The following is a 27,630-nucleotide window of genomic DNA, read 5'->3' on the forward strand; positions in this document are numbered from 1 at the left end:
GCAAAAAATGGTTATTTCAATGTTTGTTGTTATTGTTTTACTTACATAATTATAAAAATTAATAATTACATACACAAAGAAATAATAATTTTATTTCAATAATTCACCATGCATCCTCATCGTCATGATTATCCTATAAAGTGAAAGCCTTAAAGGTAGGAAAGGACGTAAAATATACGAAATAGTAGTGGTGTCAGACATGAGATTTAGCGAAACATTGGAGTGGGAGTAGTTAGGAAACAGCTACTCTACATATGTCTTATTTGAAACGAAAAGTTTCCTCAACTACGACCTGCTCATCCATTGTTTGTCCATATTCCACTTCCCCAGCATTTCCAAAATCCATACTTCTCACTATATCCACAGAATATAAACGGTTACAATTTTTCTTGTATAAAATATTATTTTTTTATCACATTTTGTTATGATTTTTACTGTCATGCATAGTTGATAGAATAAATTGGTATATTATCATTTAAACTTATGTTTTCATTTAATTTACAGCATAAAATTGTGTGATCAAATGTTTTTACCCTCAGCGGGAAAAAGGTCTTTTCCCGTATGTTATGGTTTTTTCCCACAAGAAGATTTTGACACATAAAAACAATCTATAACATGTGTAGGATGAAATATAATAAATTTTGACCAAATTGACAAATTTATAAATAATTTCTACTTTAAACAGCTAATTTTTAGTTACACTTGTTTTCAAATTAACACACGCAAGTGCTGAAACCTAAATTAACTTGCAAAATTTGCTCTATATTATTATATTGCTGTTTTTATGCTTATTGCATTGCAATCGTAAGTACTTAAAGTAGCTCTGTATAAGTCCAGTAAGTGATAATTCTTGTAAGATACCATTTAGATCACAAATAAACTTTGTTGATATTTGATTTTTCATATAAGTTATAAGTCAAAAGAAATTATATCAACTTTATGAAATTTAGGTTCTGTAGCACAACTATTACTATTTTTAATATGCTAATATGCTTACATGACATAATGTGATTAGCATTATAATTATAATGGTATGTAACAATGTACCATTATAGCTTTTTTCGCATCTGTTAGGTGCAGTTGAATTCTTTCATTGACAGATCTGATGGACCTGCCAATGTAATGTGCCTTGCACTTGTACTCTGCATCATATACACCTGGGTTATCAAGGGGGGGGGAGTACTGTTTGCGTTTCTTTAGTTTATCAGCTACTTTGACATTGGGTTTGTGCGCTACTTTGATGCCATATGGGAGAAGATATGGATATGCGGTTGGATGTGGTGGGATGGTAGGAGAAGGCAAACCATATATATTGGCCATTGGAGGTTGATTGTGGCTGGTCAGGGTGTCTGACCTGTATTTCCACTTTACTGCACCAAGTGGAAAGTTGTGCTTCTATGTAGCCATGTTTCAGGGATGGTAGCTATCTCTTCTCGTAGATCCTCTTCTCTGCAACAGTAGGAGAAGGCTCTTCGTTAAAAGTTCAGCCACACATTAGTTGCTTCTGTGTCGATTGGACGTAAAATTCTTGGAAGCGTGCAAACGGTGCCATGTTTTTCCCAAGTTCATTCAGTGGAAATTTCATAATAGAAGTTACAGAATGAAAAACGTCATTCATAATTCACAAAAACGTGCTCTATCTGCAGTCATTTCCGACAAACATGCTGAAATTTGCCGACTGTCACACACGTGCTGACAACAAAAAGCTGCGCTACCAGTTGCAAGGTGGGAGAATGCAAATAACATCAAATACATGCTGCAGATTTTGGAAAACCAAAAAACGAAGTCTCTTCACAAAAATTTCACAATTTGGAAGGAACATGGCCGAGTGAGAGTGAGATCGACCCAGATGGTGGACAAGGAAAAAAACATTGTAAATCGGTCGAATATCTTGATCCCAAGCAAATTCAAAGAACTCCTTGCCTACGGTGATAAGTTTCACGTACAAAACAGTACGACCTCGACCTCATATGTGAAGCAGAAAAAGCAGCTTGTTTTGCCACCAACCCCCAAGATTCGGAAAACATCAGAACATCAGCAGCCAGAATTTTTCAAAAAGTGATAGCCAGCAGTGAAACCAGGAAACCTAACCCAGTGCACAAAGAAATCACTTCAGTCCTCTTTAATTTTCGCAAATGGCTCAATATAAATGACTGCTGGTGTCTATAATCCGACAAAACGAACAAGTTGTAATTATGCACAAGGCTGATTATGCAAAAAAAAAAAGTAAAAGGCAAACTAAACAGTGACTCATACAGTGTCATCAGAAAGGACCCCACAGACAGGTGCAATATAATTGTGAAAAATGTACTGAAGTCTAGCGTTATACTCAGTGAACGACACCACAAATTCCTTCTCAACCCCAACCCTTCACCTGCCATTGCCTATGGCATTCTAAAGACTCATAAACCTGGAATCCCCATGCACCTTATAATAGCTGACTTCAATCACCCCACAGTCTACCTAAGGCTTCAATCACCCCACAGTCCACCTAACAAAATGGCTAAAATACAAAATATCTCAGTTCAACCACAAACTAACATATGTGTTTCGCAACAGCGCCGATGCTAAAAATCTGGTGCAGTAAAGCGGAAATACAGGTCAGACACCCTAACCAGCCACAATCAACTTCCAATGGCCAATATAAATGGTTTGCCTTCCCCTACCATCCCACCACATCCAACCGCATATCCAAAGCTCTTCTTCCATATGGCATCAAAGTAGCGCACAAACCCAATGCCAAAATAGCTGATAAACTAAACAAACACAAACGGTACTTCCTCTCCCTCCCCTTGATAACCCAGGTGTATACGATGTAGAGTACGAGTGCAAGGCACATTACATTGGCAGGTCCATCAGATCTGTCAATGAAAGAATCCAACAGCACCTAACGGATGCAAAAAAAGCCCAACCCACTACTGGTCTTGCCAAACATATCAAATACCACAGTCATAAAATTCAAAAGGTTCAAGTCAAACACACTGCCCACACACTCGTAGACACCAAAATCAAGGAAACACATGCCATAATGTACTTCCTGCACGAGAGCTAAACATCGATAGCGGACAGGCACACCACACTTGGATTCCCCTACTAAAACAGTTAACGCCGGGAAATAGCAGACGACATGGATGCACACGTACAGTTCACAACAGCGCACCTAGCGGCAGCTGGAGAGCTACTACAAAAGACGCATGCCAAGCAACATTTCAGCAAGTTCCGAGGATGGTGACAGTTGCCACTGAAATTGATAGAAAGAAAAAAAACAGTTTCAAGGATAAGCGAGTACTAGTTTCTCCGTATTTATATACTACCGCATCTCTCTTTTTCCAATTATGAAGTACAGATGTTAACAAAGTTACCAATACTGACAACAGTGCTGATCCAACAAAAAATGCAAATGTTACTTGATCATGAATAGTTCATCAACTCTCTTTAATTAATTAGGGAAAAAACTGCATTTTTGGACATTTACTTTACAAATCCACAATATATGAATGTTATGTAAATATTAATAAAAATATAACAAAATGACAGTATTTTGCAATAAATTACAGGATACTTATGGATATATCAGTTCGTCAAAATTATTGGTAATTTTATTCATAAACCAATGCACTGATAAGGCCATATCAACAGATACTGAAGGAGTACCAATTAATCTTTCCCATCCAGTGCTCGAAGTGAGGGGTGAAGCAGGGGAATGGTATCCCCAGCTAACAAAATTTTCGCAAAGCATCCCCCAGCTGTCTCATTGTTCATGTTAAACCATAGGACCATCCCCCCTGCTAACATTTTTCACTTCTAGCACTGGTCATGTCCCTAATTACGGACTTGTAAGAAGAAAAAAAAGAAAACTGCACTTCAATTAACAGTTACTAAGAATTATTATATATATTTTTATTATATTGTTCTCTTACCTCCTCTTCATTCTTTAATAGTGCCATTAATAATGTTATTGGGTGGAGTTGGATATTCTCTCTTCTAAGCCAAACTTGCCTGAATTCAGTGATGTTAGGATTTGAAGGCAGGCCTAGAATTGGAATGAAAATGATAATGTAAAGAAGTGAGCACGTAGGTTCTTTAGGAATTAGAAAAAACTTCATGTCTATGCCTTAAATATACCTTATCTTTGCTTTTAAGGTACAGATGGGGTACAAAATAATACAAATACCTGTGAAATTAGAGAAAATCTTTATTAATATGGGACTGCAATGGGTTTCGGGAGCTATACTTCTAGGCTTTGAAGTTGGTTTGATCAGTTTGGCTTTCTACTTATCTTCAATAACCAGCAGAATGTAAAGGAACCTAAAAATAACCTCCCAAGCTACTCAATGCAGCCACACATCTCCCACGTGCGATGCGTGGTGTTCCCAGATTATCAGCGAGTGTTCCAAAGAAGACTCGCTGGTCTCTAGAGGAACTTTCAGCCTAAATTTAAACGATAGTTGAGGAACACTAGCAGAATTACACACTCAGGGATGAAAATCAGATGCAGTTCGTTGAAATGACAAATTTATTGGCCATTACGACAAGTATCTTGAAATAGCACAGGAGTCATTCCATATGAAATCAACACAGCCCACAACCTGACCATCTCAGATTTTCATGAAATTTGGGGAGTTGAACAAGCTTTCCAGTGATAATCAACAAGCCTACCTTTGGATAAAAATATAATTTTGTCACGTGACCTTGGCTTTTCACCTTGAATATCTCAAAACATATCATCACCAAAAATCGTGAAAAAAATATATTTGGTCCCTCATGCCATATTCTAAAACATATCAAAAAAATCATTCTGGGACTGCAATGGGATCAGAAGATACAAAATAATATGTGTAACTATGTGACTGATAAAAGCCTCATTACATGAACTATGACGAGTCAAATGTCCCTTAACATCCCCTACAAAATGTAAAGGAGTTATCCTGGTCATGAAAGAAATAGGTTAGGCATTATCCTGGTCATGAAAGAAATAGGTTAGGCACAGCTGTGTGTGTGAAGCATACATTTGGCATATTGTTGACCACCATATTGAATTCAACACAAAAATTTCAAAGGAAAGGGGGTGATGGGATATATCAAATCAGGCTAGAATTTCATGAGAAATGAAGTGGCGAAGGTTTTTCCAACGTATATTTAGCCAACAGTTACAGTACATTTAGTATAACTAAACGGGCTCAAAAAGGGCAATTTATGCTAACTTTGACCTTGAATAATTTAACAATTACAAGATGCATGAGACTCAAAATGTTCATAGTTACTAAGTTCTATGCATAGCTTCAACTCCCCAAATTGCATGAAAATCGGAGATGGTCAGGTTGGAAATTGCACATATCTGTGTTGATTTGGCATGGAATGACTCGCAGGCAAAACAAACATTTATGTATACTTTCACACAAACAGAATTTAGATAAGATAACATATGCTACTTACAATTTCTGGATCTCATCCTAGGCGTGAACATTAACATTTTTTACTTGATCTGGGCCCTTTGTTATGCACTCACACACTTTCGAACGATGATGGCTCATTTTTGGGGAGAAAACAGAATTTACGGGCACAAATACACAAGATCCTAAGCTTCGTGGAGCCTCTCCAGACTATTGGTGGTACTGATGATGCTGGATACTTTATCCACCCTTAGATTGAGGTGGATTCCATTCACTATGCATCGTATTATTCAGCCTACACAGCCACGTGGCCAAACACGAAAAGTTCGGGGAATGTAAAGTCTGCATTTTCCGATTTTACCCCTTTTTCATATGCCCGAGTCCCTATTCTTGACTTACATAACTTTTCTCACTGTTATCTGTCCTGTAAGCCCATACTAGGCCTTTGAGGGACTCTTATATCACTTTTACGGTAGTCCCATGTGATATCCGGGTCATTGTGCTCACTCGCGTTGCTTTAACATAGCACGTTTCTTCGTCATGACCTTCACTGGTCAAAAGCTGGTACAGAATAGAGTCCAAGATGGCTTCCTACACACATAATAAAGGAAGTTTGCCATCTGGACTTGACGACATGGCCTGGGATGGTTCCCATTGGCTGACTCAAGTTATGGGTAGCTTGTATCAAGCAGTTCCGAGTCTGGCCACCAGGTGTCAGACTAGGATGGAGTTTTTCAGCTCTCGATTGTTTTTATTCCAAAAAACATAGATTTTTGGGGTTTCTTAAGCACAGTTATGCTAACTGGGGTAAATAAATGGTATTTTCAGGAAAAGGGGGTTATTCTGAACCTAGACAAATGTTCTCTTGAAAATACGTAAGTAAATAAAAATTTTGTCTGATAAATTATAGCACATGGTGTTTATGTATGCAAAATGGCTTTGGCATGTTGATAACTTATTTTGTTATGGATTGCAGCATTAACTTGATTTTAGGCTGTTTACTAGGGTTTTCAGAAATTAATCTTAATTTCCGCTAATATTGATACTAAACAAAATGGCTTCCCATGTCATTTTGGCATGGTAGCACTGATGATGCACTTGAATGGAGTAGTGTGGTGTTTTGCTTGTATTTGGGAATGTATGGCCAATCCTTGATTGGTCATAGGACCACCCAATGACTGAAGTACACTTTGTATGTGACGTGGGATGGACGCCTAGAGGTCATGCACAATGTTTAAGGGAAAATGGAGCCTTTCTTCCTCCAGAGCAGTCTCCAATTCCGAAAGTGTGGCTGCAGGCAGACTTCGAGCATGCAGTTTGGACTCCAAATATCCCCACATATGTTCTATAATGTTCAAGTCAGGAGACTGTGGGGCCATTCAAGATGTCCTACTTCATCGTCATGTTCTTCGAACCATGTTTGGACAGACCCAGCAGTCTGGATAGGAGCATTGTAGTCTTGAAAAAGCGGCCACTTCCCAGGAAATAAAGTCTGGACAAAAGGATGGAGATGATCCCCCAGAATGCTCCAATAGTGATTGGCGTTGATCTTCCAATGCAGAAAAACAAGTGGTCCCACACCGTGCCAAGATATCGCACCCTATTCCATGATGGACCCTCCTCCATGCTTCACAGTCGGCAAAAGGCAGTCAGGATGAAATGCATCTCGGGGCGTTCTCCACACATAAACGTGCCCTGTGATCTGAAATAACGTGAATGTTGATTCATCAGACCAGATGACTTGTTTCCACTGCTGTGGGGACCAACTTCTGTGAACTCTGCACCATTGGTGTCGCTTGACAGCAACGGCTTACGAATTTCCACTCTGCCATGAATGTTTGCAGCATGGAGTTCCCTTTTGAGATTTTTGGTTGAAATGGGGTCCTGGAGATACCTGTTCATTTCAGATGTTATCTCGGATAATGATTGCTTGTGCTTTCGGGCCACTATGCACTTCAACACCCTCCTATCCCGAGCAGCAAGCTTGTTTTTCGTTCACTGTTGTGCTTTGAAGATGCCATGTTACCTTATGTTGTGTACGCTGTCGTAACGGCTGATACTGTGCTCCTTGTACACCGCACAAGGTTTGCGGTTTCCATCACCGTAGTTCCAGCTGAACATGCTCCAACAATCATGCCTCTTTGAAACTCTGTCAGGACGTTGCAGCGTCTCTTGAGAGCATACGATAGACAAATAAACCATCAATGACTGCTGTTGACAGACTAATATCTTCCCCTTCACGACCTCTACGTGGCAGACTTCAGTGCCAGGTGGTGCTGCTGTACTTCCGGTGTGAACTGTAGCATACTTTTTCATAGGTGGTTGAATTATTTTGTCCCCCATCTGTGCATGCCTTACCAAGTTCTCATACACTTTAAAGGAAATTGTAAAGAGTTAAATGATATCAAATTAAGATGATCTGTTATAAAATCATTAAATTCTCAACAGGGAAATGAAATATGAATGCAGCCACACTGGCAACACATGCAGATGATAAAAATGCAAATGTCTGAATTTGCCTTTTTGTGAACATCATTATCTTCAATTTATGTTGAGGAATTACACGATACTCTTCTAACATGGGAATCCTAATTTATAAGTACCCAGAATGTCTCAGAAGCTCTCAAGTTTATTTAACCAATCTGTGTACCCTAAATTGCTCTCTGATTGGAAGATTTATCTAAGAAAATAATTTCACTGTATCCAGCAAATATGACCAAAATGTGTTCCTATTTCCAATTCTGCTATTTTGCCTGTGTGTAACATAGGTTATCAACCAGGTAGAAGTCTACCTGCATCTTCTATCCTAAAGATGAGAGTGATGTTAGTTCGGAAACCTTTCGAGAACTCACCTGGTCGATAACCCGGGAGAATTTGTTCATAATTTGTCACCAGAAAAGCTTCAAGACAAGACAAAACAAAGCAACAAAACATCACACTTACCAATGTAAGGAGCAATTCCCACTTTCAGCATTGTCTGCATTATCTCCCCAGCAAAATTTCCTTCCAAAATCTTCCTTAATTCTGCCCAGATCCTTTCTCCTGAAATCTTCCCTAAACCTCCAACGTTGCTTTCTATTGCTGATAAGGTTTCGGCATCATGATTATCAGGATCTTCTGCAATTCGGCCATAAAACCTATTCAAATAATACTCACATAAATATTCACATAAGCAACTATTTCAGCTATAAAATAATGCCAAAACTATTTTAGTATTGATTTTTGATCGAATTGAGCATAAAATCTAAAATAAATAGTAAAACAGCCATTTGAATTTGCAAAATCTTATTACTTTGCATATCAATTCTTATTCAAAATAAAACTGAATCCCTCCCCCAACACTTTGAAAACATTTCACGACATTCATATTTTATGACATTAAGAACACAAAAGTTACAGTCGTAATAATGCAAATGCAAACAGCACATGATGAAATTAGTATGGTCCCACTTAATAAATATAGAAATTAATAATATAGAAGCATGCATCACAAACATAGAATACAAAAGCAATTAGAAGACACTCATGCTCTGAATAACATCTAGTTTTCCTTTATACTTGACCTTCTTTTGACTTTAACCAGTAAAGTAACATATTCTATAATTGGATGTTTTGTTAATTTTTAACATTTATTTCATAAACAGAGGGTAGTAACTATGATTTATCATCTCTTATACTATCATTATTGATAAATAATCGGAAAAAGTTAGCTAAATTTTATTTTACGTCAACAGATAGACTAAGCGAGCTTTCAGACTGAAGTGACAAGGAACAAAATAAAATCAAAAATAAATGCAACTTTTCAAACAAGAGTGCTCCCATAATGGGCCACTACCTCAATAGCACTCATCAAGTCACCTCAGACTGTTGGTCAGGCCTTCCTACAGACAGGAAGGGCCCATGCTACCAAAACTGAATCTACTGTTTAAAGTGGGATCCAAAGCAGTACACAGTGCCCCACTGGTAACCAAACCACCGATGAACAATCGAACAAGAGTGGAATCATGCACAATGTTTCAGCCGATTTAAGTAACATACGTGGCCTACCTAAAATGTATTTTATGCTGGTTAAAAAAAAAATGTCTGGAATGGTTCGCGACCTAATCCCCTTCAAATTAGCCTGCTTGGGATTTCACATGGTTAGCCCAAAGATCCTGCCATTGCTGGAAGCACTCCTGGAATGCCTCTTTTGGAATGTCTCTCAATTCTGCCATCCCGTTGCGCATAATGTCCTCTCGACTGTCATAATGGAAGCCTTTCAGTGGAGATTTTAGCTTCGGGAACAACCAGAAGTCACATGGAGCCATGTCCATTATCACCATCTACATTTATCACGGTATTGAGAAACTATGCATCCCTGTTGACAGTCTCCAGCATGTCTTGTGTGATGTCACCTCGAAATTCTTGCTGTTCCTGCAAAATCAGCTTGGTACAAGTTTTACTGCTACCTTGTGCATGCCTAAATCCTCCAGTAAAATTGAATGCACAGAATCTTTGCTAATACCAATGTCATCAGCAATTATCCTGATGTCAAACGGCGATCTTCCATTATCAAGGAACTCACTTTCTCAACGTTTTCTGCATTCAGGCTTGTTGATGGCCTCCAAGAACGCTGATCGCTCTCCGCCAATGAGCGGCAATTTTTGAAGTGGTTGTACCAGTCCTTCATTTCGGTAACTCGCATGGTATCATCGCCATAACGCCTGTTGAATCTTGTGAATTGTTTCCGTTCTTGCCTCCCCAAGCTTCTGGCAAAACTTGATGCAGTATCTTTGCTCCATGCGTTCCGTCATCCTAGTGAACAAGGAAATGCAACATTATACAGAAACACTACCCCACTCGCCAGTTGAGTCGACTGACAGGTCTGACATGCCCAGCAACATGCGTGCACGTGCATGAAAGTTCCCTTCACCTCTCTGCAGAGTGCAGCCAATCTACCATAGATATTTTCCACGGGAAAAGAAAAATTTGGATAATTTTTAGAAGGGCCACATATGTATATATATTTATATGTGTAAAAGACAAATTTGGTACCTATACCGCCCGTCACAAAAAATAGCACCACTGTGTTGTGCTCTGCTATGAATTATGTGACCTTTCAGCAACTGGACGATATAGAAAACAATTTATTTTGTTCCAAGCCTGTGAGCTGGACAAAAGTAAGGGTGGAGACATGGTCACATACATTCCATTTTGCTTCATTAATGGGAGTTTTGGTAAACTATTAATTATATAATACAGCTAGATGCACACAATGGAAATGGATCGAGTTAACATGGCTGATCAACAATCAATACTGATTTTAGACTGAATGCACACACACACACACGCCAAACAGCTATGTTGGCAACATGCATACCTGAAATATCTTAAAATTCTCAAATAATCTTCTTTTATCCTCTTCTGAGCATCTCCTACAAAGGCAACTTTTCTATTCTTCAGATCTTCCTTCCCATTGAAGTAATCAAACAATGTTCCATCTAATCCTACAATAAAAGTAGCAGTGTGTGTTATCAGTCTATTTTTGTGCCTCCTTTGTCTTAGTACATTGTACTAAAATATTTAGTAGTATCAATTCTTTTAAGTTCATCATGCTTTACAAAACTGGTTTAAAATTTTTACTTTGCAAATAAAATGTCATATTGAACTTCAGAAACTCCAGTCATTGTTGATGATTTGGACATTCATTTCTGATGCCAAAATGTAAATGAAGACATGTTGTCATCTGCACATTTTCTCCTCCATAAACATGAATATATCAATTTTCAATATGTTTAGCTGTACCTTTTCAGCTGAACTGACACTGGAACTATTTACAAATTTCACTATTCTTGTAATAATAATAATAATAAGTAAGTAAATAAAAGCACTGAGTGGATACCCATAATATTGTCAACACTATTACAATTCCCACCAATAGTGATATCAATGTTTGAATATTGTAACAATTAAAATGAAACTACGAAATTTTATAAAGAAATGCAATTTTTTAACAAAGAAAAAATTCCAATGATTCCACTATGTAAAGATAAACAAGGAAAATTAATTTCAGAAAAGAAACTTGTATTGGAAAGATGGAAACAATATTTCAGCGATATTTTAAACAATGAAGAAACACATGACAATACCCACCTAAGAATTGTAAATCCGATAAATTATGAAGAGATTGATGTCCCAACATATACTGAAATAAATACCATAATAAATATGCTTAAGAATAACAAAGCTACAGGCCCAGACAATATCTCAGCAGAATTAATTAAAATGAATGGACGAACCTTGAAGAAAAATATTTATGACCTTATACTTAAAGTATGGAATAGTGAGCAGATCCCAGATGACTGGTTGGAAGGAATAATTTGCCCTGTATTTAAGAAAGGTGATCGTAAAGACTTCAAGAATTATAGACCAATAACTTTGTTAAATGTAATCTATAAAATATATGCTATCTTATTGTACAACAGACTAAATGAGTTTGTAGAACATCAAATTGGTGAATACCAAATGGGCTTCAGATCTAACCGATCAACCATAGACAATATTTACATGATACAACAGATATATGAAAAATGTCACAAATTTAATATCGAGCTACATAATGTGTTCATAGATTATACCCATGCCTTTGATTCTATTAAAAGATCATTAGTTCCTGAATGCCTATTACACTTTAATGTTCCAGTAAAACTAGCAAACCTGATCCAAATTACACTCCAGAATACTAGGGCCAAAGTGAAAATTAATAATGATCTTACTGATCAGTTTGAAGTAAAATCGGGAGTGAAACAAGGTGACCCTTTGTCAGCACTTCTATTCAGCATCGTAATGGATGTGATAATATCCAAGCTTGAAATAAGAGGTAATATCTCTACCCGATTAAAACAGCTGTCTGCCTATGCTGATGATATATTAATAATGGCAAGAACAAAGCAGGTCATGCTAGACACATTCATAATGTTAAAAAATGAGGCAATAAAATATGGTCTAATAGTAAATAAAAGTAAAACAAAATATATATGAAATGCAGGAGGAAACCAAATACAGAGAATAAACTAATAATAGACACAATGAGTATTGATAATGTTGAATCTTTTATATACTTAGGCTCTATTGTGAATACCAATAATTCAATAGAAGAAGAAATAAGAGAAAGAATTATAGCAGGAAACAAAGCTTTTTATGCAAATAAAAAATTATTACAAAATAATCTACTCTCAAAAAAACAAAACTTAAGTTATATTGGACAATCATTAGACCAGTGACAACATATGCCTGTGAAACATGGGTCCTGAAAGATAGCTTAATACAAAAATTACTAATATTTGAAAGGAGAATATTAAGAAAAATATTTGGCCCCTCCAAATTGAGCGATGGCTCTTGGAGAATAAAAACAAATGACGAGTTAGACCAGTTGATTAAGCATAAGAATATAATTCGATTCATAGAAGCCCAAAGATTAAGCTGGTTAGGTCATATCGAACGATTGTCTAATGAGAGGACAGTCAAAAAGATATATAAATGGAAACTATTTGTTAAGAGGCTAGTAGGTATACCTAAAGTTAGATGGGAAGATGATGTTAGAAACGATATTAGAATAATGAAGATCTCAAATTGGAAGAAGGATGCCCAGGATAGAATTAAATGGAAGAAAATTGTTGAGCAGGCCAAAACTCATAAAGAGTTGTAGCGCCAAATAAGAAAAAGAAAAACAATTAAAAGTTGTGTTCAAAATATTTATAAGCATTAATATATACGTATTCCATTGAAATAATACCATATTATTCTACAAGAGTTTCACATTAAAATATGCAAAGAATTACAAAAAAGATAATCAGATTAATACAGCAGCCATTATTCAGTTACAAAATTCACTATACCACACAATGTTTGTGCAAAATGAAGTAAAATTATAAATTTTGCATAATTTCCAAAAAATAGTGTCACATAAAATTTTTGCAGACCCTCAAAGATGCCAGGGACTCCAAAAAGTATCAGTGATTAAATATGAACCGAAACATATTTAAGTTTAGCACTAAATAATAGAACAGAAATTAAAAACTCAAATCGTTAAAGTCATGTGTTTCTCCTTACCCCTGAAACACCAGGGCTGATTTTCCATGTGTAGGCACCAACACTGGGCATGTCTTCAATGAACAATTTAAAATTCTGCAAGGTCTAGGCCTCATAAACTAGTTACAAATTTTAGCTTGTTTTGTTCATTACAGATTAGTCTATAAGCCAATGATTTTAAAAAAAATCCTTTATCAAGTAGAAGACGAAAGAAAAAAAGAAAGTAGAAAGTAAAAAACTTTTAAAATTTTGTTTTGCAAAATTTGAACTTCGGGACCCCCCCCCCCCCACACACACACACACATGCAATGCCAGGACAAGAGGGTTCAAAACAATACTTGCATATTGCCTGATATGTGTTCCATTCTTGTGGCAAGAATCGTGTACCTGCTGCTCATACTTTCGGAAGAAAAAAATTCTCGTGTAAAAACCATGCACGTTTTCAGCAGAAAATTTAAAATTCTGCAAGGTTTTCAACAAGATGCAACATTTTTAATTATGGCTTTTTCTATTTATTACATTCTAATAAAAAAGTCGCCCATTTCTATATTAATTACAATTTGGACCCTACTGTCAAAATAACGGAAGAGATCAATAAAATGTTATACCTCAGAAACTTTGAAAGTTGGAGTTACAAATTATACCTAGTTTACTTAAGTATGGCATTTCACTTTTAACATGTGATTAGTTTTACATATTTTATTTCTTTCTCAAAAATAATTCATTTTATATTAGTTGCAAAATTCACACGTAAAAAAAAAAACAACTTGAAATGAGGGGGTCTGAGTTCAAGGAGATGATTATTTGATTGTTTGAACAGTTCAGTTTTTATGTTCCACTGTGCTACCTCCAACATTATCCTGCATGATTAATGCTATCAATAAGTTACATAATGAAGTGTAGTAATTGAAAGCATGTACAGGGATCTGAAGAGAAAACCAACAAACAAGCACTTGCCTAAGAACATTGAATTGATGGTGAGATCTCGTCGATTTGCATCTAACTGCCAGTCTGTAGTGAACTGAACCTCTGCATGTCTCCCATCGGTTTCTAAATCAATACGGAGTGTTGTGATCTAGAAAAATGTTAAGTACTTTCAATTATTTTCTGTACAGAAACATATCATTAGAAATTAAGATATATTGCCTCCTGGATCATAAAGAAGAGAATGGGGGAAGGTGTTTCAGATACTCTGCGACAAAAGCTTTAGTCAGTACAGACTGAACAAGTGAATGAAGAAGTAATATATTATTTCAAATACATCTTGCTCAAACCTGTATCACATGAGAGTCAGAAGAAATTACCTGTTGAGTTGTCAGGGATAAATACGACTCAACGTTTCATTATCTATAGAAAAGCAAGTTATACAGGGCATTTTACTAATTTGTTATAAATATATTAATAACTTACGTTTTGCGAGTATCTATGTTCCTCCTGCTACATTTCGGGACGCAACTGCTCCCTTCCTCAGGCTGTTCACATTTAGGTTATATATAATTCATAACCACATCGACCTCTCCATAGGTACAGGATATAAAGTTTTAAAGTTTTAACATTCCAAGGAGCAGTTTCTAATCGGGGAAACAGCATGGTACTACGACGTGCACCTGTAATGGGTTTTAGATTTTTATTATTTTTTAACCACACACCTTTTACCAATCCAATATCCTGTATCTATGGAGAGGTCGACGTGGTTATGAATTATATATAACCTAAATGTGAACAGCCTGAGGAATGGAGCAGTTGCGTCCCGAAACGTCGCAGGAGCAACATAGATACTCGCAAAACGTATGTTATTAATATATTTATATTAAATTTGTGAGTAATTCGCACAACTTTCATCATGAATACTAATTTGTTGGCCCAGTAAATTAATTATTTTGGAATGCTAATTATTGCAGGGGTACAATATACCTAGATAGACAGCAAAGCCAATGATAACATATGGCATGTTGTCACATCTAACAAATCCATGCAGTTTAACAGATCCTTCTTTGAGAACAGAATAATATCAAAACGATTCTCTCCACCTCGGTTCCCTGATCTGACAACAGCAGATTTGTCTTTGGGGGATGCTGAAGCAGGTGTACAGACACTAGGGAGATGCTGAAGCAGATGTACAAATACTATTAAATTTTAACAGCTATAATTATTAGGGAACAGATTTTAAGGTGCAGCACCTATCCAAAAATATAGGTTTTCATACCAATCGTTTGAGATACGTATTTTAGGACATGAAATCAAGTAAAAGGTCATCCCCAATTGTCTGATGAATGCAAGAGATCAAACCCAACCTTTTCCACATCACTGCTCATGAGTTCAGAGAACAAGCCTTTATTGGAACAAATTACCACCTACATTGCAAAATGGCTTCTGTGCAACTAGTGATGTGCCAACAGTTGTCTCTAACAAGCAAGCAAAATTTCCAAGACAGATTTTCATCAAGCATCTTCTTATTGGAGTGGGGTAAAATGATCAATATAGATGTGTTCTGCAGACAGCGTTAACAATCTCACTCTTCACTTAATGCAAAATCCTAAACTAATGAACTGCCAGAAGCCCTACTTACACATGGACAACGCAAAACCTCACGCTGCAAGAAGGACATGTGACATACTTGCTGCACCTGGGTGGAGGGATTTTTCCAATCCAACCTATTCACCAGAGCTTTCCCAAACAGACTATTACCTCTTTTAGGTCCTTGGCCAATCATACATGGAAAAAAGAATGTCCCAAAACAAACATGCTACGATAATTGCCTACGATGTATTCACTCACTCTGTGTGTGTCCGTCTCAAGCCTTTCTCAACATGCTTTGATGAGCAAGGACTTTCAGACAACAAATGGGAGGATGAGCATCTGCTTCTAGTCTTCTCAAGGACTTGATATTAATAAAATTGGAGCAACATATGCAATGAAATTTTACAGTCGTTAATAATTCATCCGACAAAGCAAGCATTTCTTTCTTTCAAAATTTCTGCTCACAACAGGATTGTACAAAACTGTCTACATATTTTGGTGGATGCACTTCATTCGGTGATGCTGACTCCTCACATATAATACACTTCTCTGGTCCACCTTCTGTTCTCATACATTTTTACTTTCTTCAAAGCAGACAATTAAACTGTAGTAATAAAATAAGTAATAAAGAGTATGACAATGTTATAATGTTCTTCTGAACACCACAAATGTTAACCTCATTTCATCGTACTTCACCTCTCCAACTGCAGTCTTGCAGGCCAATGAGGCTTTGGCATCTGCACCTTCGGCCAGTACAATCCTTTGTAGGGTTGTTTGATTTGAGTTTTTGTTTGAAGTCCACCTCATGCACAGATAGACTAATAGGGAGGGAATTTACTGTTTAAAGTGGGATCCGAACCACCATGTGACTCCATAGGGCACAGGGTATCGAGCCCGGGTAGCCTTGATTACAAGGTGATGACATTACCACTAAGCCATCGAGGAGTCTACCTTTGTATGGTTGTGTGTTGTCCTGTATTTTGCCCATGTATATGCCGAGTGTTGCAATACAGCTTCGGTTCTTACCCTGGGTAAGGAGATGTTTAGAGACACGGATGGTGATTTTTCATCTATTGTAAGGCGACTGGTCCCATATAATGTGATGGGTGCAAATATCCTAAGTGCTGATGCTTCCATGGGGAGCTGGTCCGAGCCAAGTGTCTTAGAAATATCATAATAAAAGTGTCTCTATTTAATATGTTCAGTGCTCGAAAATATTTCTTCAAAGTTAGGCGCCAAGAAACCACCTACTAGCAATTATTTATACTACAGTGCATTTCAAAAGTCGCGCAACCCAAACTTTGAAAATGTATATCATGAAAACCGTAAGAGATATTTACACCTGGTTTTCTGCACTAAACTGATCACGTAGGCTATCACTGGGTTAATAAATTTATGTTAGCATTTATCCAAATAAAAGAAATTACATTATTTGAAAAACATTGTTAATTTCCTGAAAACATCTGAGAATTGATTTTCAACAATAAATACCAACTCTTAACAATTTGTGGGATCATTTGTTGGTGTTTGGCTAGTCATAAAACAGTTGCTTTGTGAGGTACAACAGAAGCAGGGTATTTTTCTTTGAAAACTTCTTGCACATGAGTGTAAGAATTAGTAGTATCATAAAATACTCTTCAGCAAAGCACACAAGCTGCTCCAATGTATACGCCATGCTGAATCAATTAAAATAAACAGGCACAGAGAGCAAAGAGAATTCAGGATAAACAGGGGCAGTCTAGGATTCTCTCAAGAGTTCAATTTCGGCACAAAATCTTGATTTATTATTTTTCATGTAAATGTATGGCCAATACTTAGGCACATGTTGCGTGCGTCTGTTGACAATATTTCGATCTTCTAGTGTTGCCATCTACGGAGATATGTCCAAAAAATGTAACTTTTTCACATAAATTCATCAGTCAAAAATCCATCAAATGTTGCACATGACCAATATTGGTTGTAAATGACAGATTGACATGGCACCAGACATCTAATTATGACCCTTTGATAAATTTCTTACATATTTTTCTCACTCAGAAGTGCATTTCTGGAAAAATGTTAACACTGCCTTCTGCCAGTTATTAATTTATCTAATTTTCTGTGTGGCGTAAACTGATAATTCTTTAGCATTGGAAATATCTCAATGGATGAGGCTTTATAATGCAGAAAACCCGGTGTAAATATCTCTTACGGTTTTCATGATATACATTTTCAAAATTTGGGTTGTGAGACTTTTGACATTATGTATAAGAAGCTGAGCATCACGGTATTCAAAACATCGCTAAATCATTTGCAGGCCCGTAGCTAGAGGGGGGGCAGGGGGGGCAACTGCCCCCCCTGAGAGCCTGCTCTGCCCCCCCTGTGAAAAATACAGAACACATTCCTACCTGCAATTTTCACTAATCTTTACAATTATATCATGTGTTACTCTAGCAACATTACAAAGACACTTATTGATTTTGTGATTTATTAGGGTGTATGGGATTCCGTATAATGTCGTATCAGGATTGGGGTGGGGAGGGGATTTCCCTTCCAGATTAGACTTCGGGAAATGATTTCACAACTTTCAGTATCTAGAACAGTTGCGACATTTTGAGTAGTATTGTACTAAAGGTGCCTAATGTGTTTGGATGTTTTTCTTGGATGTGTTGCTATGAACTTTGAATTGCTTAAATGTTTGTTTCCCAAGTCTATCTTTTGGTAATAGTGTGGTAGAGAGAGGGAGTGGATATTTGATTTTTGTAACTTTGCGTTGCTTTTCTGCCACTTCTAGCTAATCGCAACAATGAAGGATGACGTGAAATTGATGAAGAGACACTCATAAACAGTACCATAACTACAGGGGGCAGGGGGCATTGTCCCCTCCCCCTGACCTTGGACAGAAGTCTATTCTAGGGGAAGCAAACATTGAAGTCAAAAAACAAGACTAGGAGAATCTAAGAATAGCAGGACAATTGGGTACTCATGATGGAATTCGTTTTTACGTGTTCCTTGCATTTTTCTACCAGACGGCCAAGGGCACTTGCAAGGGGCACAGAGGGGCAATTGCCCCCCCTCGATTTCAAATTTTATACAAATAAAAGAACATTTCGTAAAATTTTCTTGCTCGCTTCGCTCACAATTTCTGCTGTTCTTATAGTCCAAGTTCAGAGCTATAGCTATGGGGCAGCAGGAGTCGGCCCTGGGAGCCAAATGATCTATATGGGAAAAAAATGTTAAAGAGAATGCCATGGTGCTCCGTGAAATTATTGCACCTATTAAAGCAATTTCTTTCTATGAAACTTAATATGAAATATTAATTTGAATTTAAAATTTTGGGTGCGTCAGCACTAAGGCTATTTTGCACCCGTCACAATATACGAGGTCCAGCCCCTTATCGTTACACATAACAACTATAACGTTGCATAACTAAAATCATAAAATATTCTGACTTTCGTTAAAAGATGAGGCTGTAAAGGAGCACTCAGCACAAATAAGGACAAAACACAGGACAACACAAACAAAATTATACTGGCCATGAGGCCAGTCGCCAGAGCTTCGTTAGTTTGCAGTCCAGGGTGTACTACGTGGAAGTGAGGTTGACTATTGGGTGCACTATATGGAAGGAGCACCCCTTACACCCCATGAAATATTAATGATGACACTGTAATCCAAGAAGTCATTGATCAATCAAGGAATTCCTATTTGTTTGTCAGGTGTCAAAAAATGTATTTCAACTATAATATAATACAATCCACACAATATTTTGCAAAATGGTTAACGTAACCAGTAGGCAAACGTTGTCTGTAGTGATGCAAGAGTCTCCCCTTTGACAGTAATAGAGTCCGTGATGGACTAAGGGACCCATGTTTAAATGTTTTAGCAAGTACAGAAAAAATGTATTAGCTACTAATTTTTACACAATTCATCAAAGTGTAGGTAATATGTAACCATTATTATTTAATTAATTCTATTTTTCTTGCATAACACAACACAATGGTGTTGTTGGATTCTCGTTAGATTCCTTTGTGCGTAAAAATCTTGCATACTGGAAACTAGAGGCAATCATTATGAAGCATCATTTATAAAGGGCTCCCTTAATCAGTTCTGCAGAGGCCCAAAGTTATCTATTAACATTATCGATCTGCAAATATCAACTAGATACATTCCCGATTAGCCTACCTAGGCATTTATGTTAAACTTCATATTCTTTGGCAATCTGAAAAGGTCATTATCGAAATATTGCTATTTGATGTTGCTTGAAGTTGTTTTGTTCGTTGTAGTTTCAACATATCATCCCATTTCTGTTACTTATCTCTTTTGGGCGAGGGGGCAAGTGCCTTTGTGTACCCTGTTATATCTGCCAATGCGACACAATAAATTAAAAATTTGCCCCCTCTAGGATTGACTTCGCCCCCCCTACAAAGAATTCCTGGCTACGGGCCTGATCATTTGAGAAAGCAGGGACTGGGGGACAAAGAGTAAGAAATTGTTACTGATTCTATGGGATGTTCACAACGTTTAAGAAAGAAAAAAAAATGCTAACTTATGCTGTACTGTAATTTGAACTTAGAATCTTCAAAATTTCGTACATATTACAGCAAAATATCACAGTAGTCAGGCTGAAACTTTTAGTTGCCATGGCAGCCTGGCGACCGGGATTTTTTGAGCCCTGGATATGTTAATATAATTATTGATCGATTCATATTAATATGTAAATTAATTAATTAGTACGTAATTTCTCCGATGCGTATAGAGTATTGTTGTATGTAACTACAGACTAAGGAACGGAGGAAAGACAACGTTAATACCTATTTTGTTCTTTACTTCTTGACTAAAAAATATTGTTATTACATAAATAGACACTATAAAATCAGAGATAACACAGCAAATATTCATCATTTAGCTTACGTGCAGTTAAGACCGCTAAAATTTGAGTAAGAAACAACTGTCCTGGCAAGGAAATTAATGTCAAAGAAGTAAAAAGTCGAATATTTATTGAATAACAAAAGGAATGATCCATTAGATGAAAAGTAAAGTTCTTGATAAATATTTTATGTACATTATTCATTAGTAGTGGTGCTAAATCTTTAGAGGGGCTTCCCCGATGGTGCAGTGCTACCGCCGTCGCCTTGTAATCAATAGATCCCGGGTTCGATAGTCAATGGAGGCACATAGTGGTTCGGGTCCTACTTTAATATGTAGGTCCAGTCCCGATTAGCTTATCTTCCTTAGTACTGCCATTCAATCTAATCTCAGCGGAAATAAATGCTTGATGGATTTGCTTTATTTTACCTCGCTTTTTGTGCCACTTTTGGCTAATTTGTGAAGATGGGGATGAGTGATGATATGATGAAATTGATGAATGGACACACACAAACATCCATCCCCAGGCCAGGACCCCTGGCATCATAGTGCGATGTGCTAACCACTCTGCCATGGAGGCTGGCTTTCAGCGGTCACACGAAAGACAGAAGTGAAGAGGATATGTATAAATTGCAGATTTCCCTTCCCGCTTGAATGTAGATAAAACAAAGCTATTTTCACAGTGACCTTCATCCCTCATTTCCAAAACTCCGCAACTACCTGACCTGGCATTAGTGAGGCAGGAGGTTAAAAACATCCACCTATCTTACGACCACGATCTTCAAACAAGAATTGGCAATGAATGGTTTATTTCCTACAGCATTAACTAAGCAGTTACATGCCTTAATGGTCACGTTTGGGTTCAGCTTTCACTTGCCCATGCCTTTCATCTTGCCATCTGATTCCCAGGAGGGTGGGGGTTTGTGATCCAGTGTTTCTAGGAAAATCTATGGAACTTGTTGTCCTGGTCTTCCAATCTGTCACAAGGAAGGATGAACGAACTTTTAGAAAGGACAAATATTGAAACGAGCTGTTGCCTTTGTCCGCTTTTCTATCCACTGTAAATCTTTGGTGTCGATAAAAGAAAATCAACCAATACTCACCGATGCCGATACCGCCCGTATAATAATTATTATTATTATTAAATGTTATTACATGTATATAACAATAATATACTATGCAGTAGTTAAAATAAGTGTAATTAAATAGGACTAAGGATGCTTCCTACAAGAAGAATCTACTGCACACTCTACATAATTCATTTGTTTTATATTAATTCTGAGATCAAAAACAACAAGTGTTATATGTAAAATTAAAGATAAAAGTTTACGCTACAATTTTTGTTTGGAACATTTTCTTCTCAGATGCCTAGATTATTAGAAAATTAATAATTCATATAAAATTATTAGTGAAAAATATGTTGTTTTTTTTTACTAATCCGTGATTAACTACTTAATGGACATTGCAATCAAAAAACATAAGATTACCTTAAATATAGAACACATTTTAAGCTTTGATTTGAAAAAAAGGTCCTTGAAATCAGATCATTAGTTTCAGAGGTATAGTACTTTCTTTTAATGTCAACATCCACCATCTTGGATTGGCCACCATTTCTATTAGCTACCACTTTTGAGATGGCAATCATGGTTTTTTGGTATCCTTACACACCCATACAACTGTGGTATAAAGGAAAATTAGTACCCCCAAGTTATACCGAATTCTTGATTTTTGCTACTTGGCCCATAGACTAAAAGAAAACCGCCACAAAATTTTTAAACAAATCCACTTACCTCAAAGTTCTCCTTGTCATTGATGCGGGCAGTGATCGTTCCATGACTCTCTCCTTTCATATTGATCGTCCGAATGCCTTCTGTAGTGAACATCTCCTTCATCTGCTCTGGGGTGGCTGTGGTGGCAAAGTCGAGGTCTTGTGGCTGCTTCCCCATCAAAATATCTCTTAAAATAAGGAGAGCAAAACTTATAATCAATATATGAGGATCACTCAAACATTACAATGTTTAAAATTTAAATAACCTGCTGTATCATTTCCTGACTGAACTTGCTACTTAACTGACACCCTTACACATAAACAGAGTAAACACAGGTATACAGAAGGTTGATCCGTCTATATGTGTCCGATTTTAAACCTTCACCCCTGCTCATAGAATCGACAGATCTGAATGATTCAAACAGCAGGAGAAAGCCTAAGGCCTCTAGTATCGTGCCAAGTTCGTGTGTGTGTGGTGTGTGCATCATGGCTCCCAAGGTGAACCGATTTTGGGAAAGCTACGTCGTAGCACTTCTCCACCGCAAGTTTTCCGTGACACAGATTCAAAAACAGTGCGGGGAAAATGGATGTGTATTGGGGTTAAAGACCATCAAGAACATAATTAATCGACATAAACACCACGACGTTCCAGCACTTTGTTCACCCACAAAGGGGAGTAGAAAGCGACCGTGTACTGCGGTGACTCCACCTTTAGCTCGGAAGTTGCGCCGAATGGCCTTACAGGAAAACCATCCTATGCAACGTGTGATGGCAAGACGAGTGCACGTGGCACAGTCAACAGTGAACCGCAACCTACGTGACAAATTAAAGCTGCGGATGGTGTTTAAAAGTTGTGGACACTTCCTCACTGCGGCCCATCAGACGGAGAGAAAGACTCACTGCAGGCACCTCTACGAACGGCATCTATCCGGGGAAAAGTGGAAGCTTGTTGCCACACTCTATGGAGCATGGACTTTTCTATCCGATTGTGGCAAAATTCGAGCCGTAACGTACACCCCACGAGGTGCAAAAACCCATCCTGACTTCATCCGTCGGTGCAAAGCAAGTTTCGCGAAGGGATTTCTGGTTGTCGCGGGATACTTCTATGACGGCAAGTTAACGATTCGGCTGGTGCCTAAAAACTGCAAAATCAACTCCGCATTTTATCAGTAACATATCCTCACACTAATTTATACAGACGATCTGCCCCGTTTGTATGGAAATGCAATAAATCAGGTCTGTGTGCATATGGATAAGGCCTCATCAGATACATCTCGTTCTACACAGAGATTTCTGCAACAAACAGACACCAGCATCCAAGCTATTCCCTTCCAGGACATACAGGTGAAGTCACCTGATGCCAGTCCCATGGATTTTTGCAGGTTTGGCCTATAGAAAAGGGCACTTGCATCTCGTTGTGTCACCACTGTCCGTGGCCTCTGGAAAGCCTGCCAGGAGGAGTGGCTCGAGATTCCCGTTCCTGTACTTCAACGGAGCCTCCTACAATGGAAGGTACGGTGCAGGGCTATTGCCAGGACCCATGGTGCTCACATCGAGGGCAACCGCTGGTGGCCCCGTGGTTTTTCCTAAAGTAGGTGAGATGTCAAAATCGGACACCTATAGACGGATCAACCTTCTGTACATTTACGATACAATGAGGACTCAAAAGGATTGATTGATTGTTTTTAGTTTATTTTACTTTGCATTTTGTGCTTCTTGGCTAATTTGCGAAGATGGGGATGAGTGATGAAATGATGAAATTGATGAATGGACATTCACAAACAACCAAGCCCGAGCGGTTTTCCAACCCGGGATGTATAGGTGAATAGGCAAAACATGCGCTATTGGTCGCATGACAAACTTGCATGGACAGTCCCTCCAAAATGACTGGTGCAGGCAAAATTATGGTGTGGGCAGGCATATGGGAAACACTGATGATCGGTCCTTTTTTCATTCAAGGAAATTTAAATGTGGAATGATACCTGGGGATGTTACAAGAACAGATACTGCCAGCTCTGATGTCGGAAGATGATACATTTCACAGGTTTTTTCAAACAAGATGACATCCAGGGGCTTCAGTAACTGGATGAATAATTTCTTGGACAATGGATTGCTCGACGTGGGCCAGTTTAAATGGCCTGCCCAATCACCAGACCTAACTCCAATTGACTTCTACCTTTGGGGACACATTAAGGCTATGGTGTATGGTGTGAAAATTTGTGATCTTAGTCATCTGGAACAACGTATCATGGCTGCCTTTGAGCAAATTTCACCAGATACTTTGATCGGTGTCCACAGACATTGGGAGAAGCGTCTGCACACGTGCATTGCCCAGCACGGACAACATATGGAGCACATTCTGTAACAGGTAAACATCACTTTTAGTTGCCAATACTTTTCACCAAATGAAGTTACATGAAATCTAATTTCAGATTTGACATCATGACGAAATTCTAGCCTATGGTCATGTATCACATGACAAACCTATCATTTTAAATAAAAAAGTTGAATTCAAGATGGCGGCCATCCCCGTGACATACTCCAAAAGGTGTCCCCCTATGCCTATTTTTTATCGCCCATATCAAATTCCATGAAAATACATCACTGTGGATTTTACAAGGGGTGGTAAGGAACTTCTGATACACCCTGTCGTGGAAGGTACTGTAGCGAGTCCCTGTAGGAATATATGTGATGTAAGATGTTCTTCAGTTCTTCACAATCATCTGTATTGCCACATTGATCACTAATTTGTAAAAATTACATTTAAACAGCACCTTACAGTGGCATGTCTTGTTGCATTTACTCAACCTTTAACGCAACAAACATTGGTCTTCCTAAAGAAGCAGCAGAAAATTCTTCAGGTAAATACCAAATATTTTTAAAAGGTTAAAATGTTACAGGTGAAAATGATAAAACTTGGACACAGAGTATCAAGAGTCAGTTGGAGTGGACAGAATGAGATGAGAGGGATACAGATAAATTTTAAAGATTAATCAAAAGTAGAAGCTAACAGCTGATAAAGACATTATTATGAAGTGGCCTATACTTCTATGAACTGTAGGGATGAGACAGTATAATTGGCAAACTTTAGTAAATTGATGATATAAATGTAGTAGAATATCTAAATATTAATCTAAAGTAGGGGAAGCTGTCCCGCATGTTAGCCTCTTGGGATGGAAACTTTTTAGGTATGTGCTTTTCAAACTTGCTGCGATATAGCAGAAAAAAAAGTAACACAAGAACTTATCGTTACAGAGGTGTGAAATCTTTTTTTTTTTTTAAGAACTCTTAGCAGGTGAAAGTTATATATTTTACCTCAAAATTATGAAAGTTTAAAAAAAGAAGAAGAAAATCGAAATTGTATGCCAAAATTTGGAAACCACAATAAACCAAAGTGACCAAAAAAAAAAAGAAAAAGTAGTATGTAGCCACTACAAGGACCCCCAGGTTTCATACCTGGTGGAAGCACATTGCACAGTGGTTCGGATTCCACTAATAAAAATATCTAATATAAACTTCATTCTTGCTCTTAACACACTTTCACATGTCAACGTTCTTACCGAACAGCTCCTCCAGCTATCCTCAGTTCATATCCATATTTCTGAAACAGCTCAGCCAAGGCATCGATCTCTGGACTGAAGATAGATTTGAATTCTGGGGTATCTAGTTTCATCACTAAAGGCTGTTTTGTCCCATAAAAGTGTTTTGCAAATGAAAGAGATGTTTGTGCATATACAGTTTTACTCAATGGCCACTGAAAGACAACGTTTCAAATGAATACGTACAATTGCAATAATAAATACACAATAAAAATAAAAGCAGTATCCCATCTTTCCAGCTGATTTCACCATCTTTGAAACTTTTGCAGCTGCAACACCAGATCACGTAAAAGGTCTCTGCTGCATATTTCTACCCACAACTCCCCACCTTTTATGGAAATTCTTTTACAGTCATTTCTGAACGTCTCTGGAATAAGTTGCATCTTGAAATCCATGCCTCTTTGTTAATTGTGACGTTAAAAAAAAGTTAAAATGACACATGTTAAAATATTAGACATTTGATTTCTCAGATTGGGTTGCATCTACACAAAAAGACAGGAAAATAAGACAGTTACACATTGATTGGCTTTATTTTACTTCACTTTTGTGCCACTTTTGGCTAATTGCGAAGATGGGGATAAGTGATGATATGATGAAATTCATGAATAGACACTCACAAACATCCATGCCCAGGCTGGGATTCGAACCCACGACCCCTGGCATTGTAGCACGATGTGCTAACCACTCCAACATGGGGGGCGGCTAATAGCTATACATATTATATGAATAACGTTAAGATGAAGCACGGTTAATGTATGCTGTTTAGATTCACTTTAGTGCAAATGTTTGTGTATTTGCTCTGTACTAAGTGCATATATGAGGTGGAGTGTGTGTGTGTGTGTGTGTATGTTTGTGTGCACGTAGTATCTGTTTAGCTTTTGTTATTTTATTTCCTTCTGTAGAAAAAATAACACTAGCCAGCAGCCAAATTGCCCTTGAAATGAACAGCAAATTCTTACTAATTCTGCGGTGCTGAAAATGAAAATACAAAATGCTGATTGGCTCGTTTGCTAGATATGCAAAGTACAAAGCTCAGTCCACATAGATTGGCAATACTGAACTTCAAATTTCATTCCTGGACAATAGTACGATAAAATCAGTCAATAAGTCATGCCCCTCTCTTAAGCCATTGCATCACAAAAGTGAGTCATAACAAAACCGATTGTTGACATAAGATGATGCAATAGATTAGTATACAGTGAGGTCTTGTATCATGAGCAGGTTGTCTGTGATACTTCAATCCTGGGCTATACCGTAGCGTACTATGCTACAATACTCCAAACAAACAGTCTTGTGTATAAGTGAGTGTTGCAGTGAAAATCCAACACTAGTCATGCCTTGTAACTGTGTTTTTGTGAAGATTTTTCAAGACAATAAAAAAGCTATTACTCCAATAGTAAAACAAGAATATAGCCTACATGGGACATGACCTGCA

General features: G+C 37.6%; 1 protein-coding gene across 3 annotated transcripts in view; it reads right to left on the minus strand.

The window, feature by feature from the left end:
- Window positions 1–27,630, minus strand: part of LOC145985227 (CCA tRNA nucleotidyltransferase 1, mitochondrial) — a 59,477-nt gene that overhangs the window by 12,292 nt on the left and 19,555 nt on the right. For all 3 annotated transcript variants that reach the window (XM_083118984.1, XM_083118986.1, XM_083118985.1), the window contains 6 exons: window positions 26,157–26,350; window positions 22,619–22,784; window positions 14,421–14,538; window positions 10,753–10,879; window positions 8,337–8,530; window positions 3,921–4,033 (listed from right to left, as the gene is read on the minus strand). In XM_083118984.1, coding sequence (XP_082975110.1) covers window positions 3,921–4,033; window positions 8,337–8,530; window positions 10,753–10,879; window positions 14,421–14,538; window positions 22,619–22,784; window positions 26,157–26,350 — 912 coding nt within the window. The remainder of the gene's footprint in view (window positions 1–3,920; window positions 4,034–8,336; window positions 8,531–10,752; window positions 10,880–14,420; window positions 14,539–22,618; window positions 22,785–26,156; window positions 26,351–27,630) is intronic.

Source organism: Lepisma saccharinum, chromosome 3, assembly GCF_977018435.1.
Source record: "Lepisma saccharinum chromosome 3, izLepSacc3.1, whole genome shotgun sequence".
In the NCBI taxonomy this organism is placed as follows: Eukaryota; Metazoa; Arthropoda; class Insecta; order Zygentoma; family Lepismatidae; genus Lepisma; species Lepisma saccharinum.